The sequence below is a fragment of the Bubalus kerabau genome, chromosome 9 (genome assembly GCF_029407905.1).
Source record: "Bubalus kerabau isolate K-KA32 ecotype Philippines breed swamp buffalo chromosome 9, PCC_UOA_SB_1v2, whole genome shotgun sequence".
Taxonomy (NCBI): domain Eukaryota; kingdom Metazoa; phylum Chordata; class Mammalia; order Artiodactyla; family Bovidae; genus Bubalus; species Bubalus kerabau.
This window is the reverse complement of record NC_073632.1, coordinates 110,577,722-110,596,798: the sequence shown is the minus strand read 5'-3', so window position 1 is coordinate 110,596,798 and position 19,077 is coordinate 110,577,722. Positions and strand designations below refer to the sequence as shown.

Sequence of the window (19,077 nt, the reverse complement as noted above, 5' to 3'; positions counted from 1 at the left end):
TGCCAGCTACCATCCATTTTAAAATCAGAGTTTCTCAGGGTATGCAGCTTCATGACACACGCCTCACTGTTCCAGGTGTTTACTCTGCTGATTGCCACCTGTTACGGGCTGTACTGTGTCTTCTGAAATACACACTGCGAAACCCCAACACTCAGGGGGTAAACTTTGGACTGTGACCTCATCTTGAGAAAGGATGTTGAGAGAAGGAATCAAGTTAACCCAAGTCAGTAGATCTGGGGTCCCTACGAAAGGCGGAGGCTGGGGCAGAGATGTGGCCTGGGAGAGGCCTCCTGAAGACCGAGGCGCAGGCAGGATGCTGGAGACCAGCAGCCACAGCGGAAGGCTCGCAAGCTGGGGACAGGCTCTCCCTCTGGGAACCGTGTGCCCCGACCTCAGTCTCAGACTTCCGGACAATGCACTTCTTTTGTTTAAGCTACCAGATTGCTGTACCTTGTGAGAGCGGCCCAGGCAGACGAGTACACCACTGTCTCATCCGAAGCGCGTGTGAAGACCCCGGGGAGGTGCCGAGATGCCCCGGGGGAGTCAGAGACGCTGGGGGCCACGCGGCCACGAGGCCAGCCCCACTCACCTGCACGATCCGGCTCAGGTGGCAGTCAGCCGCCAGCTCCAGGCCCTGCTTCTCGGCCCAGGCCTCCACGTGCCCGAGCTGCTGGCGGAGGATGGCGCCCCAGTAGTGGGAGCAAAGCCCCGACTCGGGGTCGGTCACCAGCCGGTTGAACAGCCACATGTTGATAAAGTGGAAGAGCTGGGAGAAGAGCTGGATGGTCAGCGCGGCATTGACCCGGCAACGACGCAGCAGGGACATGGCGCCCGTGAGCGTGTGCAGCACGTCGTCTGTGAGGGGAGAGGGCTTGTGGTCAGTGCCCGCTCCACTCTGCTCGACACCTGCCCGTCCAGCCACATGCCAGTGTCCACCGCACTGACCGAGAGCCCCAGCGGGGCCCCCAAAATGAGAGCTGTTCCTGTATGGAACACAGGGGGGTTCGTCACACCAGCAGGACGTCCCGCGGACTCTGATCACATCCGCCCCTTAGACCACGGACGCTGAGGTGAGCGCCCCTAAGACAGCTCCTCAGACCGCGGACGCTGAAGAAACGGCACACCTCAGACTGCGGACACTGAAGCGAGCGCCCCTTAGATCGCGGACGCTGAGGTGAGCGCCCCTCAGACCACGGACACTGAAATGACCACCCCTCAGACCGCGGACGCTGAAACAAAGGCACCTCAGACTGCGGACGCTGAATCAACGGCACCTCAGACCGCGGACGCTGAAACGAGCGCCCCTCAGACCGCAGAGGCTGGAGGGAGGGGCTGAAGCAGAAAGAGAAAGGCCTAACCTATTTTTGGTCTCTGCAGACTGTCCTCTTCGGGGTCGTCCAGAAAAGCGGGCATGTAATTATTCAGCTCTGACTGAAGACAGTGAACCAGGTACCTGAAAAACATTGACAGTTTTAATAACCTCAGCATGACGCCCTGCTACTATCACACAGGTAAAACAATCTGTACTGTTTAGAAATATTTTCCACGTACGACATCTATGTAATAGTTTTCCTCTCAGGATTCATACCTAATTGAACTCAATTTATTAAACCAACACATTCTGCGTGTAGCTATTTATGCTTCAGTTGTGCTCACATACTAGTAAGGTAATGCTCAAAATCCTTCCAGCCAGGGTTCAGTAGTACCTGAACTGAGAACTTCCAGATGTAAAAGCTGAGTTTAGAAAAAGGCAGAGGAACCAAAGATCAAATTGCCAACATCCATTTAGTCATAGAGAAGGGAATCCCACAAAAACATCTACTTCTGCTTTATTGACTATGAGAGAATCTTTGACTGTGTAAAACACAGTGAACTGTGGGAAATTATTAAAGAGATGGGAACACCAGACTACCTCACTCCTATGTGGGTCAAGAAGCAACAGTTAGAACCGGACATGGAAAAACAGACTGGTTCCAAATTGGGAAAGGAGTACATCAAGGCTATATACTGTCACCCTGCTTATTTAACTTCTATGCAGAGTGTATCACGTGAAATGCTGGACTGGATGAAGCACAAGTTGGAATCAAGACTGCCAGGAGGAATATCAATAACCTCAGATACGCAGATGACACAACCCTTATGGCAGAAAGTGAAGAGGAACTAAAGAGCCTCTTGATAAGAGTGAAAGAGGAAAAGTGAAAAAGCTGGCTTGAAAATCAACATTCAAAACCTAAGATATCTCAAGAGAGAGGGGACATATGTACACCTATGGCTAATTCATGCTGATGTATGGCAGAAATCAAATAATTATTTATAAAGCAATTATCCTTCAATTAAAAATAAAATGAAAAAAAAAAAAGGCAAAAAACAAGTAAGATCATGGTATCCAGTCTTGGGCTTCAAAGTCACTGTGAAAGGTTACTGTAGCCATGAAATTTTAAAAGACACTTCCCCTTGGAAGCAACCTATGACAAACCTAGACAGCATATTAAAAAGCAGAGACATTACTTTGCTGACAAACGTCCGTACAGGCAAAGCTAAGGTTTACCAGTTGTCATGTATAGATGTGAGAACTGGACCATAAAGAAGGCTGAGCACTGAAGAATTGATGCTTTTGAACTGTGGTGTTGGACAAGACCCTTGAGCATCCCTTGGACGGCAAGGAGATCCAACCAGTCAATCTTAAAGGAAATTAGTCCTGAATATTCAGTGGAAGCGGAGAAGGCAATGGCACCCCACTCTACTCTTGCCTGGAAAATGCCATGGACGGAGGAGCCTGGTAGGCTGCAGTCCATGGGGTCGCGAAGAGTAGGACACGACTGAGAGACTTCACTTTCACTTTTCACTTTCATGCATTGGAGAAGGAAATGGCAACCCACTCCAGTGTTCTTGCCTGGAGAATCCCAGGGATGGGGGAGCCTGGTGGGCTGCCATCTATGGGGTTGCAGAGTCAGACAGGACTGAAGCGACTTAGCAGCAGCAGCATTCAGTGGAAGAACTGATGCTGAAGCTGAAAACTCAAATGGCCACCTGATGCGAAGAGCCAATTCACTGGAAAAGGCCCTGATGCTGGGAAAGACTGAGGGCAGGAGGAGAAGGGGCGGCAAAGGACCAGATGGTTGGACGGCATCACCGACTCAATGGACATGAGGCGTTTGAGCAAGCTCCAGCAGACAGTGAAGGGTAGGGAGTCCTGGTGTGCTGCAGTCTATGGGGTGGCAAAGCGTCAGACATGACTTAGCAACTGAACAACACTGGCACTTCTTGATATCTATCTTCAGTGAGGGGGAATAAAAATCTTTCAAATGAGTTCTGAAGATTTAAAGAGAAAGCATGACTGAAGTCTTTACAGAACGTGGGTTCTTACTTAAAGGCCATCTGTACCAAGTGTGCCAGGACGTCCTGTGCATCCAATGTGATCCGACTGAGGTCTCGGTCCTGCTTGATGAAGTTGAGCAGCTCCGACGCGTTGGCCATCCAGAAGGCAAGGGCCCCTGCAATGTTCTTCTGTTTCTGCAGACAGAAGGCAGCTCCGTAAGCAGCCACAGGACAGACAAACAGCACACACGAAAGGAATGCTCCTGAAAAGCTGCCGAAGATAGACCAGTACCTCCCCATTCTCGCCAGGGTACTGAGCACAGATACCAGATACTTGCAGAGGAATTTGGGTGCAGATGCAGCAACGGCAGTAAGGCCCACTGCAACTGCTCAGGACTCAGGCACAGCGCGTGGCCCTAGTGAGCGCCAGCGTATGGCACCAGCGTGGCTCTAGTGAGCACCAGCCTATGGCACCAGTGCAAGTTCCCAGGACTCAGGCGCAGCGCGTGGCCCTAGTGAGCACCAGCCTATGGCACCAGTGCAAGTTCCCAGGACTCAGGCGCAGCGCGTGGCCCTAGTGAGCACCAGCCTATGGCACGGTGCTACAGCGCCGAGTTGCAGACTGCACTGTATCTGGTAATCTGCGACGCACACACACGTGTCCATGGTTACCCACCGCCACCCTGATACTCAAAGTCACTGGCACGGACACCAAGCAACTTGGTATCAAGTACTGATCTATCGCGTCATCTCCCGACCACATGAGCAGGCCAGGCAACCTCAGATGAGAACCAAAGAATAGGAACCAAGGATAAACAACAAAGAGGAGAAACAGAACTTTTGTCATTTCATATCCACACGGAAGTGCATTAAGCAAAAGTTATGAAATGCTGATAAAGGTTGCACAGTCAAAAAAGGATTTTAGTACTGCATGTTCCAGCTGCTGAATGAGTGTTATGAGCCTCAGTCCAGTTGTTTTGTACTTTGACATGGAAGCAGCATGAGAAACTCAGCTAAGCCAACACAGCTAGGATCGGCTCCCAGCAGTATGTCCTACCTGATCAACCTGGTCTACTTCCTGGAGAAAAACAGACGAGGGGAAACCAAGCAGAACGAGAGAAAGAAACTTGTAAACAGTCATGATCGTTAAAAAAAAATCAAAACGCTAACATGAAGGCACGACACGAGGGCACGACATTCAGTTACGTTAGTCCACGTTACACACTCCTTGTGGCTGCGAGGAGCTCGGGAAGTACAGGGCATAAAGGGGGGGCTTCCTCCTCTTAATGCGGGCACAAAAACGAAGGGAGTTCCTAGACTTTGTTTGTATAGAAGATGTTGCCATGAACAAATGAATACACCGATTTCTTTGAAAGATGTACAAAGAATGGGCTTCCTAACATCTCTGAGCAACACTGTGTGTGTGAGACAACCTAAACATACACGATTTCAGAGTCTATTCCCCTGGACCAGCTGATAGGGATGGAGACACAGAAAAGACCAACAAAATCAGTAAGAGTTGAAAACTCTAAAATGTATCAAAAACTTGTATTATTTCTATACTACAAAGGAGCAAATTGCTTTTTGCAAGTAGGTTTCTTATGAATTAAAGATTTTTAATTATTCTAAAATTCCTCCCTAAAATTCAAGATTCTTTCAATCACACACTGAACCTAAATCTTAAGTATGAAAGCCTTAATAATGTGATTTCACTGCCAGTTCCAGTAAGAAAAGCCCATCAGAAGTGTCTGCTGATGGGAGTTTCATAATCTGAAATCCAAGCACGAGGGAGACAGACGGCAGCTCTGAACAACAGCCGAAAAGGGAATCCACGTTTGTGTATAAAATAACAGGAGTGACTCGATAGTGCTCAAACAGAAGGAGCTTCCTTTTCATCTACTTCCTCCCTCGGGGGAAGACTCTTAAACTCCTCAGAGTCACAGGCTAACCACTCAAACAGGAGAAACCTTTTTTTGAAAATGTTAAAAAAGCCTTCTCTGACAGTTCTGAGGGGATGAAAAGATTAGCTTGCCTCCAACTATCCTGACAGGAAAAAAGCAACCACATCATCTGGATGTGTCGCTTAAGATCATGTGCCTCAAGTGTCACAGCTGAATAACGCTGACAGGTGGTTTAGGAAAACTTTTTTAGAAGTCTGTAAATTTACTTTTAAGGACTTTAAAGATTAAATCTTCAAGTTACCTCTAAGTGTGAAAAACTGTTATGCCAATTTTATCAACTACAGGCAAACAGTAATAAAGGAAACGAACCATTCTACTGAGAGAATATGCTAATTTCCTGACATTTGAAAACTGGTTTATGAAAGAAGTTGAGCCTGATTTTCATCGTGAGTGAGAAATGTCATCACATCCACGATACCTACGCCCGTGATGGGAAACCCAGAGGCTGACTACCAGCAGCCTGGTGGGGCCATCATCAAACAGCGAGTCCTTTTTTACAGCACCTAAAAGATTCTGCAGGTGGTCGTCAGGGACCCATGGGGCAGGTGATGCAGAGAACTGCTTGGTGGGCGAGGGGTCTTGTCAGGAGGGACAGGGACCCCTTGTGGGCGAGGGGTCCATCGGGAGGGACGGGGACCCCGTGGAGCCAAGCACAGGCACCCACACAGTACTGAGGGCCCTGAATGCAACCTGGCTACTCACTCTATCTATAACAGTTCATTTTACGATATGTGAATTATTTTTTAATTCTCAATGCCCTCTCACACCTAGTGTGATTTTAAGGGCCTTTTTCACGATCATTATGTGACCACACACAAACCTTCCCTTCCCTTAAACTTTGTAGGAAAGAAAACAAAAGAAAGGTTTACATTTCAACTTTGAAAGCTATACAATTTTGGATCCTGCTTATGTAACTTTTGCTTTAGAAAAATAATTATTCAGATAAAGTCAAGCATGTAAGCAAATCTGAAACGTTAAAAAAAAACTGACTTAGTTGATTTAAAAGTTATCGCCACAGTCATGGGCTGGTGCGGCCCTGCACGTCAGCGCTTACCTGGATCACCGCTTCCATCATGCTCACCATCTTGTTGACGAGGGCCGTGACTGTGTGCGTGCGCTCGGCGGGGCTGGCGTCGGGTCTGTGCTGGCGGGACAGCGCGCGCCGACACGCCATGTACAGCACGTAAGTGGGCGACAGCTTAAAATGCACCGTGGAGCTATTAGTGTAGTTTATAATGGCGGATAAAAATGAGTCTTCAGCTGTGAAAAGATTTCAGAAAAGAAAAAAAACATGAAAACTCAGATGAAGAAAAATGGAATAAGAAATAATTCACTACCAGTAGAATCTGAAATTACTCACAACTTTCCCTGAATTCGATGCTTGCAGGCAGAATCAGGTCAGGCCCGGGAGCATCCTGAGTTCTGAAAAAGCAAAGTGGCCATCTCTTAAAACCAGGTCACATTAGCTAACAGCACCCCAACAAACAGTGCAGATTCTGCAACTATTTTTTAAAAGTCAATACTGCATACAAAGTCTTGGCTCATTTTCACGTGGAGACTCTTCCAATATGAGGGTGAGGGAACTGGGGGTCATCCCAGCCCAGCTGCTCACGGGTCAGATCCTGAGTATCTGCTTCTGTCAGGAGAACACACCCGACCACGAGTCAGTTCTTGATGAAGACGCCCTGCGCTATAGAGACGTGGCTGCTGGGCGCCCACTACCACAACGGCTTGAGTAACAGTGAAAGACACCACTGGGAGACAGAGAAAAGTCTAAACCTCCCTGAGCTTGAAACTGAGCTCTCACACACGAGAGGGAAAAATGCCCTAACAGCCGGACACCGCCTGCCTCTCCTGGTCCCTGCCAGCCCGGCCCGCGGCTGCGCCGTGTCAGCATCTGTCCAGGCGCACAGCGACGGCACCTCAGGGTGACCGAGACAGCTGACCACAGGGCTACGGGCTGGCTCGGAGAACCGCAGCAGCTCCAGCAACAGTCTCATCCTGCCACGCTCGCCTTCTCCATGCACCAAAGGCGAGTAAGGGGAAGATGCAACAGGAATCCATTCAAGCTGCTATAGATGTCAAAAGTAAAAACAAAAACCTTTCACCAAATTATGTGCTTCCGAATTTATTACCCAGTCTATAATTTATTAATTTGGATTTAACTCCATACTTTAGGTATAAAAATGCTCTTAGAATATAATTCAAAGGCTCAATTATTTTTACTATGTCTTTCTTACACTGCCATATTTGTAAACATCTAGAACTGTAGACAAAGCGCTTATTTTTCAATTTAATACCCACAACATGAACCTGGGTACAGTTTACCAATTGTTTTTTTAATGCTTTATCACTTCAACAAATCTAATAAAAATTAGGAACTTAAATTCTCATTGAAAAATTTAAAAAATGTGTCAATGATACTTTAAAAGTTAATCCAATCATTCAAAAAGATTTCTTCCTTAACTAAAATTAGTATTTAATCATTCACTGCTTAAGCCTCTCAGATTTTATGACTAAACCAGTGAAGAAAACTGCAGATGTGAGAAACAAGAGACTGAAAATGGGAAGAACCATGTTTCCATCACTGTCTTCATAGCAACAAAGTAACATTTCAAATAAAAGTTTAATTAAAGTCTTGGCAAAACAAATGACCTTGCAAAAAATTTAATTAAGATATATGCTCATAGATAAAATAATTTCTGACATACAATTAATCATCACATGGTTATTTTGATGCATTATCATACTACATTTACTTATTAACTGTGTATACTTATTAATTTTTCACATCCTGAAGACATTATGCCATCAATCTTCCCCTGCCCCATCTCAGTTATTTGCTTCTTCAAATATCTGTGGGCTAAGAACCACTATACATACATCTCGATCACCTTATAAGCAGACGGAGGTACTCCACATAGTACTAACTCACCATCCTGAACATCTTACTCTAGAATACACTACCAAAAACAAGCATGGACACAGAAAGCAGACTACTCATTATTACAGCTAAAAAAAAAATTGCAATATAATTCATACTGTAATTATAAAAAATTCACAAAAAAAATACTGAATAACAACCAAAAGCAGACAATAAAAACGAGGTAAAAACATGAAGTTCCCATATGAGTCTACAGATTTAATTACTGGCTGCTGCTGCTGCTAAGTCGCTTCAGTCGTGTCCAACTCTGTGCAACCCCATAGAAGGCAGCCCACCAGGCTCCCCGGTCCCTGGGATTCTCCAGGCAAGAACACTGGAGTGGGTTGCCATTTCCTTTTCCAATGCATGGAAGTGAAAAGTGAAAGTGAAGTCGCTCAGTCGTGTCCAACTCTTAGCGACCCCATGGACTGCAGCTCACCAGGCTCCTCCGTCCATGGGATTTTCCAGGCAAGAGTACTGGAGTGGGGTGCCATTGCCTTCTCTATTACTTATTGGGATGAATGTTATTAAAATCTTAGGAGGCACAGTGCCCTCTGCTGCACAACGTCAGAACTGCACCTGCAACCTGTCGCTCAACTGGTCCCTGAGCAGCCCTGGCTAACGCCCTGGTTACTGGAGCTGCACCGTGATGGTCCAAAGGGCTCCGTCAACAATCTGAGGTCCACTGCTTATGGTGATGGTGAGAGTCACACGGTGCCCCCTGCTTCCACCTCAGCACCGAACCGAACCATCTGCCCTCCCACACTGAAGCATGCTACCAGCCACAGGGAAACAGAACCCCGACTTATTAAGGTCAAGCACACTGAAAAATCCTAAGAAAAGGAAGTAAGAAAAGCTCCAAGCTCTCTGTTCAAAGGATCCAAGCAAGAACAAAACCCGAAGAAGAAATGGCGTCCCGTGTGTCAGAGCCAATGGAGCAGGGAAAGGGCAGGTGGGCACTCTGTGACTCCTGAGCACGCAGTTTCAATGCCATTTCTTCTAGATATGGGTAAAGTGACTAGGCTCATCTAAATATAAAAATTACCAAATGATTAAAATCCTCTAAAAATTCCCTTTCTCCTGTTTTTATAGAGTGTAGCTAGCGTATTCAACATAGCAACATTTTAATTCAGACTATTTCACCTAGACATGGTGGAGGTATAAAGTGAGGGATACAATTGTTAATAAAGCATTTTCTTTTTTAATTCGGTGACATGAAAAGTAAATACCTGTGAGGTTCTGCCCACATCCTGGAGGGCTCAGCTGGACCTCGAGAGCGGATCCCTGCCCCAGCCCCTCTGTGCCCCCCAGCCCCGGGCACGGGGCCCTGCCCCACCTGCTGTCCTGCCGGCGGTAGTCCAGCTGCTGCTCCACGCGGACCATCGGCTTCACCATCCCCCGCTCGGCGGTGCTGGAGGTGGACGGCGTCCTGTCGCTGTCCAGCCTGGCGGTGCTCTGAGCCGGGGAGACACAGGCGCTTAAACAGAGCACGCAGCCAGCCGTGTGTGTGACACCTGGTGTCGCAGGGGATGCGGGTGGGGGCCTGGGAGAGGGGCCACAGCCGCACACCCGAGCACTCAGACCCACGTCCTGGGCAGAGAGCAAGCGCGCGGCTCTGAACCAGCTGCTCGGGCGTGGGCAGAGAGGGCCCCCGCGGCATCTGGACCCCACGCGCTTCTCGGGTCAGAACGCAGCAGAGAAAGCACACGCGCGGTGTGAAGAGGCAGGTCTCTGTTTACTTGTGAGTTTTAAGAAAGGATGTGCAAGCTCACTATGATAGCGCAAAACCCGATGAAGAACTAAGCACAGAAACTGGCTCACTTCCTGCCCTTAATCGACACAAGTAAAGAACACCCAAACAGCAACCCACGTGGGGCACAGAAGCCCCTCCAAGCAGTGCCCACTGCCAGCAGCCTGTGGCCGGTGGGGATGGCGACCGACGCTCAGAGAACCATCAGGACAGACCAATACAGTCAGGTGCAAAGTTCACTGCAGCAAAACTCTCTGCCAGACTTCTCAGTGCCCCTCCCTGTGGATACTGAGCGCAGGCGCGGAGCCCGCCAAGCGGGGAGTGACCTACACCACGCGAAGCGCACCGCGCACTCCTCGTATTGCCCCAGACGAGGCTGCACAGCCTGCTCTGAAAAGACACTTTCCTGCATGTTGTGAACAGCGTGTAGTACGATTTTTATGTTACAGAACAGTGACAGGGGAAGTGGAGAGACCCAGCTACCCCGTGTCCCAGCCACCAACCAACCCACCCCAGGAACCGGCGGCAAGACAGCAACTACAGAGAAAGAAACAGCTGCCGTCTCAGGCCCAGGTCGGGGGCGGGGGGCCTCTCCTTGGTGGCGGGCCGCAACCCAGAGCAAGCACAGTGCAGGAGAGGAGGGTCCCGGGCAAGTGTGGTACCCGCGGAGAGGCCGGGAGCTGCGACCAAGCTGAGGTCACAAGCGCAGCAGCCGTGACCTCTGGGGTGACCTGATCTGAGCGAGGAGTCTGGTCCTAGAGGACAAGCCTGGGACACACCGCTTGGAGAGAAAGCACAAGCTCCTGGCCTCTGTGACTATTCCCACGGACCACAAGAGACAGGATGCCCGCACACAGGCCCCGCACAGCCTGCAGCACGCTTCCCTGCGGGTGTCAGCCACTGCCGCCCTGCCACGTTAACACGGTCCTATCGGTGACGGACAAACACCCACCTTGCTCGCTGGTAAGGCCATTCCACTGTGAACGTCTCCTCCTAAATCAAAAGTTGTCTCCTGAACAATTCTGTTGAGATAAAACAAGAAAGCCACAGAATTAATAGCTCTCAAATGATCAGAGGCAGTCTCTTAATAGTGCAGATTGTTAAATATCCCAGTGTGCAAAGATCTTCAAGAAATCACTTTACTATCAGAATATGAACCTAACGAATAAAAAAACTATACTAACTTTATTAACTGTTTTTTCCAACATATACTGAACGCTCTCAAGATCCGAGTTTTTAAAACTAGGAACACAAAATTGAAAAGAAGCATAAAGAAAAAAAGGAGCTCGTCCATTGTGCGAGTTTCCTAATTTCCCAGTGTAGCATGGGCCCGTTTGCGCTGCATGCTGGGCATGTGAACAATCACACAGGACGCATCGTGACTCCGATGGCAGAGCTCGCGAGGCAGGGAGTTCAGGGATACAGGTGACGAACACGCGGCCATCACCACGGCGCCAGACCATCACCCACACACCATCCACAGCGACTGTGGCGTCCTGGGGTGCCCACCACCAAGGCTCTGAAGACAGAGACCCCGAGTCTGCAGCTAAGGACACACACACGTCACGCACCCTTTGAGGAACCAGAATAAGAACAGCAAATGAAGCCCGAGTGTAAATAAATGAAACAGGCACTAAAAAGACAACAGAAATGATCATAAGAGATGGTTCCTTTAAAAGATGAGCAAAACAAACCTCCAGCTAGACTGACCGAGAAAAAAAGAGAGAGGACTCAAGTCAACTGGAAATGAAAGAAAAGCTACTACAGGCAACACACAGGGACACATCAGAACACACCACTACGAACAACAACACCCCAACTGGACAACCCGGAAGAAACGGATAAATCTCCAGAAACAAAATCTTGCGAGACTAAAGCATGAAGAAATAGAAAATCTGAACAGATTAATCACTGGAAAGGAGAGTGAATCAGTAATCAAAGGCCTCCCAACAAACTAAAGTCCAGGACCAGATGGCTTCACTGGTGAGTTCTACCAAACATTTAAAGAAGAGTTAACACAAATGCTCAAACGATTCCAAAACACAGAAGAGGGTGCGGGGACACTTTCAAACTCATTTTATGAGCCATCATCACCCTGATGCCAAAAACAAGACAGAGACACCACAAGAAAAGAGACTTTCAAGCCAACGTTCCCCCTGAGCACAGACGCAGACATCTCAACAAAACACCAGCAGACCCAATTCAACAAAACAGTGAGATGCTCACTCACCAAGATAACGGTGACCAATCCCAGCAGAGCCAGATGCTTCAACTCTCACAAGTCAATCCACGTGGTACACCACGTTAACAAAAAGGAAGGGTAAAAATCACATGAACGTCTCAACACACACACAAGATTCAACAAAACTCAACAGCCATGTATGGGAACCCCCTGGTGGCCCAGTGGTGAAGAGGCTGCCTTCCAATGCATGTGGTGTGTGGGTTCAGTTCCTGGTTGGGCAATGCCGCGGGACAACTAAGCCGTGTCCCACAACTACAGAAGCCCCTGTGTGCTGCAACCAAGGAAACCCGTGTGCTGCAAGGAAGACCTGCAGAGCCAAAAAAAAAACATTGTTTCTACACACTAGTAACAGTATCAGAGGGATCAGGAAAACAATTCCAATTTATAATTGCATCAAAAAGAACACTTAAATTTAACCAAGGAAGTAAAAAACAAATACACTGAAAACTTTAAGACATTCATCACAGAAATGGAAGAAGACACAGATAAATGGAAGATACTAGATATTTTGTGTTCAGGGACTGGAAGAATTAATATAGCTAAAATGTCCATTCTACCCAATGTAAGACCAGAAACTATAAAACTGAGAGGAAAACACAGGCAGGACACTCTTTGACATAAATCACAGCAAGATCCTCTGTGACCCATGTCCTAGAGGAATGGAAACAAAAACAAAAATAAACAAGCGGGACCTAATTAAACTTAAAAGCTTTTACACAGCAAAGGAAACTATAAACACAGTGAAAAGATAACCCTCAGAATGGGAGAAAATAATAGCCAATGAAACAGCTGACCAAGGATTAATCTCCAAAATATACAAGCAGCTCAAGCAGCTCTACACCAGGAAAAACAAAAAAAACAAAAAACAATGAAAAAGTGGATGGATACACATTTCTCCAATGAAGACATACAGATGGCTATTAAACACGTGAAAACATGCTCAACCTCACTCATTATTAGAGAAATGCAAACCAAAACCACAAAGAGGCGTCACCTCACGTGGTTGGAATGGCTGTCTTCAAAAACTCTGCAAACAACAAACGCTGGAGGCGGGGGAGGAAAGAGAACCCTTTTGCACTGTTGGTGGGAATGTAAACTGATGGAGATTCCTTAAAAAAAAAAAAACTAGGAATAAAACTAGCACATGACCCAACAATCCCACTACTGAGCATATATCCTGAGGAGATAAAAATTGAAAAGACACAGGTGCCCCGACGTTCATGGCTGGGACATGGAAACCACCTGGCTGTCCAAGGACAGATGAACAGAGCGCCGGGGCGCACAGATGCAGTGGGCGTCACTCAGCCACAAAGGGCTGCGTCCTGAGTCAGTGCCAATGCGGTAGATGAAGCTAGAGCCCACTGTGCAGAGTGAAGTGGCAAGTCAAACAACAGTCTATTAAAACACACACACACAGAATCTAGAAAGATGGTGCTGATGAACCTATTTGCAGGGCAGCAACGGAGACGCAGACACAGCGAACAGACCTGTGGACATGGGAGGAGAAGGAGAGGGGGGACAAGTTGGCAAAGAAACGTGCGCACCAGCAAAGGGGAAGCGGGCAGCCGGTGTGAACCTGCTGTGCGAATCAGGGAGCGCAAGCCCGGCGCTCCGTGACAACGTGGAGGGGTGGGGGGAGGCTCCCGAGGGAGCGGACACGCACACCCATGGCTGATTCACACCGATGCATGGCAGAAACCAACACAACATTGTAACGCAATTATCCTTCAGCTAAAAATACATTAAAAAAAATCTTATTAAAAGTAGTAACAAAAAACCAAGGTCATAGATACAAACATACCCGTGGTGACCAGAGGCAGAGGTTTGTGGGTAGAGGGAGGGGGTAACGCACAGCGCAGGAAGCAGAGTTCAGCAGTCATTAAGAGAGCAGTCCTGAGTGTTCTCATCCCAGGGAAAGAACTCCTATACCTCTGATGGCGAGGACAGCACCTACATGCACTGTGACCACCTCATGTGTGTGCAAATGCTGAGTCCATGCCCCACACCTGCACTGGTATGGGGATTATGTCTCGTTTTAAAGGTATACAGAGATGTGTGCAAAAAAGAAAACACAAGTTACTTACCTAGAAGTTTATGTAACAGTTTAATGTTAGAACAACACTAATCTTTATAAAAGTGAGAAGTCTGTCCTATTTATGGATGTACATATAAGTACCGGTATAATCAACTACTAAGCGGTTTCCACTAGTTTTGCATGAGAAAGATACTAGAGACCGAGTTTCACAGTGGCACCACCCCGACACGATCTCAGCTCACCCAGAGACGTGACTAGACTAGACTAGACACCGCAGCCCTGCAAAGCAGGACCCTCTGCGCCGAAACAGCAGCAGGAGGCCGAGCTCTCAGACGCACACACATCCTAGCAAGACTGACAGACTGACTCTGACGGGGGCACAGACGGCTCACAGGACTGCTCGTGACAGTGATGCTACGACGAACACCATCAGAAGAGAGACGGCACAAAGCCTAGAAGTAAGCCCAGCGGCAGACAAGAGGCGTGGCGAGGAGAGGGCAGGCAGAGGCTGGATCCCCGCCGAGGAGCCGCCAGGAGACAGCGTGGGACACGGAAGGCCCGGGCATGGCTGGAAGCACGCGGCCCGGGAGGCTCCAGGGCGGGCCTGCGACACCACGGGGCAGGCTACGCACCTGCTCGCCCGAGACCCACGCCCACCAGCCTGAACACCGGCAGTAAAGCCCTGGGCCAGCACGCTTGCTAACAACAGTCACCATCAGAGAGGGCGTCTTCCTCCCGGCCCGCAGACGGTAAGCGTTCCCTTGCCTGCCACAGGCCCGTGTCGCAGGTCCTCAGAGAGGCACTAGGTGGAGCCACAACACTTAGCATTCCTTTAAAAAAGACCATGTTTTATCACTAGGAACAGAAAAGGTACATACGTCGCAACAAAACCCAACAAAAACCTAGTTATCTAGATTCAGAACACTGTAACTCAAAGTATGGCTTTAAAGTATCAGCTAAAAGACAAAATTTAAAAAGAATTAAAAAACCAGCCACAACTTCCAATTTCAAGATGAAGTCAAGACCTTCCTTCTTCTCTGAAACGAACCCAAACCCAACCTGAACCACAGATGGTGAAGTCTGAATTTTTAGAAATTAGAAGACAACAAAACACAGTCCACGGCTAACTCACATCTGCTCTGGCATGATCACACTCTCCAGAATTCTCAAAGGCACCAGTGCTCTTACCCAGACTTATGTCTGGGGCCCTTCACAGTCAGGCCCCCGTCCACGGATCTCTTGGGGAGCGTGTGGTCCTGGCTGGGGTCCACGAACTTGAACACGTGGGACGCCCCGAACTGCACCTTCATCCCGCTCTGCAGCATCGTGGTCTCCGAGATGCGCTGCCCGTCCACGTAGGTCTCAGCGTCCATGCTTCTCGGCGTGACTGTGACCACCCCGTCCATATTCGTGAGGTCACAGTGATGGGGTTGAATGCCTGAACCAAACAACTGGGAAGGAAGGAAAATCCAAGGAACTTCCACCAAGTACAGATCATTTAAAACTGAATTTTAAGATTCTGGAGTCCCCCTTTCATGATAAATACAACCTAATAAACTCTGGATTTTTGGTGGTTTCAGGGAACTTTCCTCAAGAGCAAAAAAGTAATAAACACTGTCAAGATAACTTTTATTTTTAGCTTCCAGGAGCTTGTGTGCTTATGAGATGATAATGGATCTATCCGGTACGGATCGCTGGAGTGCTCTGCCGTGGGGAGGATGGAGAAGGAGACGGACACGGGTCCTCGGCCCCGTGGCTCCACAGCTGAGAAATGAGGGCAGAGAGAGCGCGGCCTGCCAAGCTCAGCCCCAAGAGGCGAGGGCCGAACGTCCTCACTCACAGACACCCGGGACCTGGCCCAGTCCAGCCCGAGCGCCGCGCAGAGCGGGAGTGATGCCTGCCTCCCGCTGTGTGTGGGCCCCGGGGATGTGCTTGCCCGTATTGTCTCCTGAAGCACCCTATAAAAGCAGCCCCGTGTCCCGGGGAAAAGCGAGCAGGCCAGGGCCCTGGGGGGCTGGAGGACCAACGCTCGCGCCTCCCGTACCACCCGTCAATCTGCTCTCTACTGCCCCGCCCCGGCCCCGCCCACCGCCCGCGCACCTGGATGGAGCTGTCGTCGAACTTCTCGGTCCCCACCTCCGTGACGCTGAGCTGAAGGCGGTAGAGCTTTGGCTTGTCTCTGGAGTCAGAACCGTCTGCGGGAGGAGAACAGGCTTCACTGCGAGTCAAATCACAAGGCTCTCGCCACGTGATTTGAAACAAGCAAACGGGCAATCCTTGAAAAGACAACCACTCAATTCTCAGGGTTTCTTTTCAAAGAACTCCCCAGGTTTACATCCTGCAGTTTAACTAACTGGATGCACAAAATGCAAATGAAGACACGAACATATCAGTTTCTGCTTATTACACTACAAGGTACTAACACCAACGTCCCTCCCAACCTTGCTTACCGCATAAAAAACGCTTCCTGACCTCATGGTCCTGGACCCATCTGGTCCTGAATGAAGACCAAGGAGGAGATGGGGCGCCTCCAGACTGGCCGTTGCCCCGTGAGCCCTGCACACAGCCCGCGGGGAAACGCGAGCCCTCTCCCAGATCCAGGGGCAGACCCGGGGAGGCGGCCCCCACGCCACCCCCCGGCTGCCACCGCGCTGAGTCCCAGTAGGAACTGTGGTGAGGCGCCCACCTCCATGGAGCACAACTGGGGAGAAGCACAAATGGAGACTGGAGATTTCTGTGTCATTTTAAACTTCCTGGAGCCGCGAGACATTCCCCCTGGCTGTGCATGAACTTCTCTGACCTGATAGGGTGGACTCGGGGTCTAGCAAGAGGGGGAGGGGGACCACATGCGCTAAGACCCCTGCCCACTGAGGCCCGGACACTTACCCCCCCACATCCCGGCTAGCGCAGGCCACTCTGACCCCAGCCCGGGTGCACAGGCGGGGACGGGCCTCAGCCCCGACACGGCCGCATCAGGACGCGATCCCGGGCTGGACAGCAGCCTCGCGGGTCCCTGCCGCACAGGAGGCTCGCTGACTTCAGACCCGCTTACCGAGGGGTCGGGGACGGGCCTGCCAGAGCACACAGGGGATGGTCCCAATTCTCGCAGACCAACACCAGGAGCAGGGCACGCAAGCCGTCAGCACGGTCGCTAACTTGTGAGTGCACAAAGCAGCAGGCTGAGGGCAGGTTTCCTATCTGCGAGCTACTGCAGCAATTCTGAGATCGGGTGAAGAGGAGACCGAGCCGGGCTCCACGGACTTCGCCTCGAACAGACCCCACACGGGGCATCCCGGTCGGAGGCGGCCGCAGCGGAAGCCTCGTCTGAGCCTTTCTGTTTCACCTCCAAGTGCTGACTCAGAACAGGGCATCCATCGTATGGGGACTTCCTGGACGGGCCAGTTCCGTCAGACCTGCCGGGGGCGTGTTACTCTGCTGCCTTTCAACACCTCGGGCAGCCCTGGGGTCAGTCCAGGCTGAGAGGCATCGTCAGCCCTGCTGTGCCCCCGCAGCGGCCGCTTCCTCACACCCCCACCCCCGGGCTCCGGCGCAGAAGGGCATCTAAAATGGTCTCTTTACACCTGGCACTCAGCACGGACCGTGGTCCACAGTGTGCATCCCGTAAAGCTGGGACCGGTTAACAGGGAGTAGCTACTAACTAAAAATGGAGAGAACAGAATACTGCAGTGTGGCCACACAGAATCACACTAATGAATCATAAAGAAAGCAAAAGCAGCAAATTAGTGATCAAGAACAATTGTCTCAATTACAATGTTTAAAAAAAACAAACAGAAGAATGTGAAAAATGTGTTTAGCGGTGACAGAAAAATGCACAGATGCTTTCTTCTGAAATTCTGAATGCTTCTGAAGGGCATCTTGTGAACTAATAACCTGATAATACAAACTTTTTTTACATCAACATTTACAGCCACAAATTTAGAAACATAACAAGAAAGGAGAAGGCGGTGGCGCCCACTCCAGTGCTCTGGCCTGGAGAATCCCACGGGCGGAGGAGCCTGGGGGGCTGCAGTCCACGGGGTCACTATCAGTCGGAAACGACTGAGCGACTTCACTTTCACTTTTCACTTTCACGCATTGGAGAAGGAAATAGCAACCCACTCCAGTGCTCTCGCCTGGAGAATCCCACGGGTGGAGAGGCCTGGGGGGCTGCAGTCCACGGGGTCGCACAGAGTCGGACACGACTGAAGCGACTTAGCAGCAGCAGCAGCGAGAAAGGGAGCGCTACAGACTTCCCCATCCTCTCCTTTCTCACCACTTCCCTGTAGCAGAAACCTGTCGACAGGCGGACAGAAACCACCCTTCAAGCCTCTACTTCCTCACTGCTCCCCAGGAGTAACACGAGAGAGACACCTTTACAGGTGTGTCCGGAGTACCCGGAACGGGGGCCACAGATGCCGGAGACAGAAGGGAGCCAAGGGGCCAGACACACGCCACAACTGCTGCGTAACACAAACCCTTCTGCGTTCCCCTTCTGTAAACACTGCTTCTGCCTGGAGGGCGGGAGCACCCTTCTGCCTTCAAGCTACAGCAGCTCTGGCGTGGCCCAAAGGCGGAGGTAAGTCCTCTTGAGGAACCCGACCACACACACCAGAGCTTCTCCCAGAGGTTTTCAGTTTTTTTTTTAAATTTTGCACTTTTGCCTTAAAAATGCGTGTTGTTGTTCAGTCGTGTCCGACTCTTTGCGACCCCATGGACTGCGGCACGCCAGGTGTCCCTGTCCTTCACCATCTCCTGGAGTTTGCTCGAACTCACGTCTGTCGAGTCAAACAGGTACGCAACACAGTCATATGGTTCAAAACTCAAAAGGCACAAAAAGCCCAGGTGAAA

The 19,077-nt window shown here is 49.7% G+C and overlaps 1 protein-coding gene across 8 annotated transcripts in view; it reads right to left on the bottom strand.

Annotated features, from left to right (window-relative positions):
* AFDN (afadin, adherens junction formation factor) overlaps positions 1-19,077 on the bottom strand; it is a 114,286-nt gene that overhangs the window by 37,362 nt on the left and 57,847 nt on the right. For all 8 annotated transcript variants that reach the window (XM_055536200.1, XM_055536193.1, XM_055536197.1 and 5 more), the window contains exons 9-18: positions 16,330-16,424; positions 15,418-15,680; positions 10,905-10,974; positions 9,539-9,657; positions 6,640-6,701; positions 6,334-6,539; positions 4,376-4,396; positions 3,368-3,513; positions 1,359-1,453; positions 590-855 (exon numbers count right to left, since the gene is read on the bottom strand). In XM_055536200.1, the coding sequence (XP_055392175.1) occupies positions 590-855; positions 1,359-1,453; positions 3,368-3,513; positions 4,376-4,396; positions 6,334-6,539; positions 6,640-6,701; positions 9,539-9,657; positions 10,905-10,974; positions 15,418-15,680; positions 16,330-16,424 (1,343 nt within the window). The remainder of the gene's footprint in view (positions 1-589; positions 856-1,358; positions 1,454-3,367; positions 3,514-4,375; positions 4,397-6,333; positions 6,540-6,639; positions 6,702-9,538; positions 9,658-10,904; positions 10,975-15,417; positions 15,681-16,329; positions 16,425-19,077) is intronic.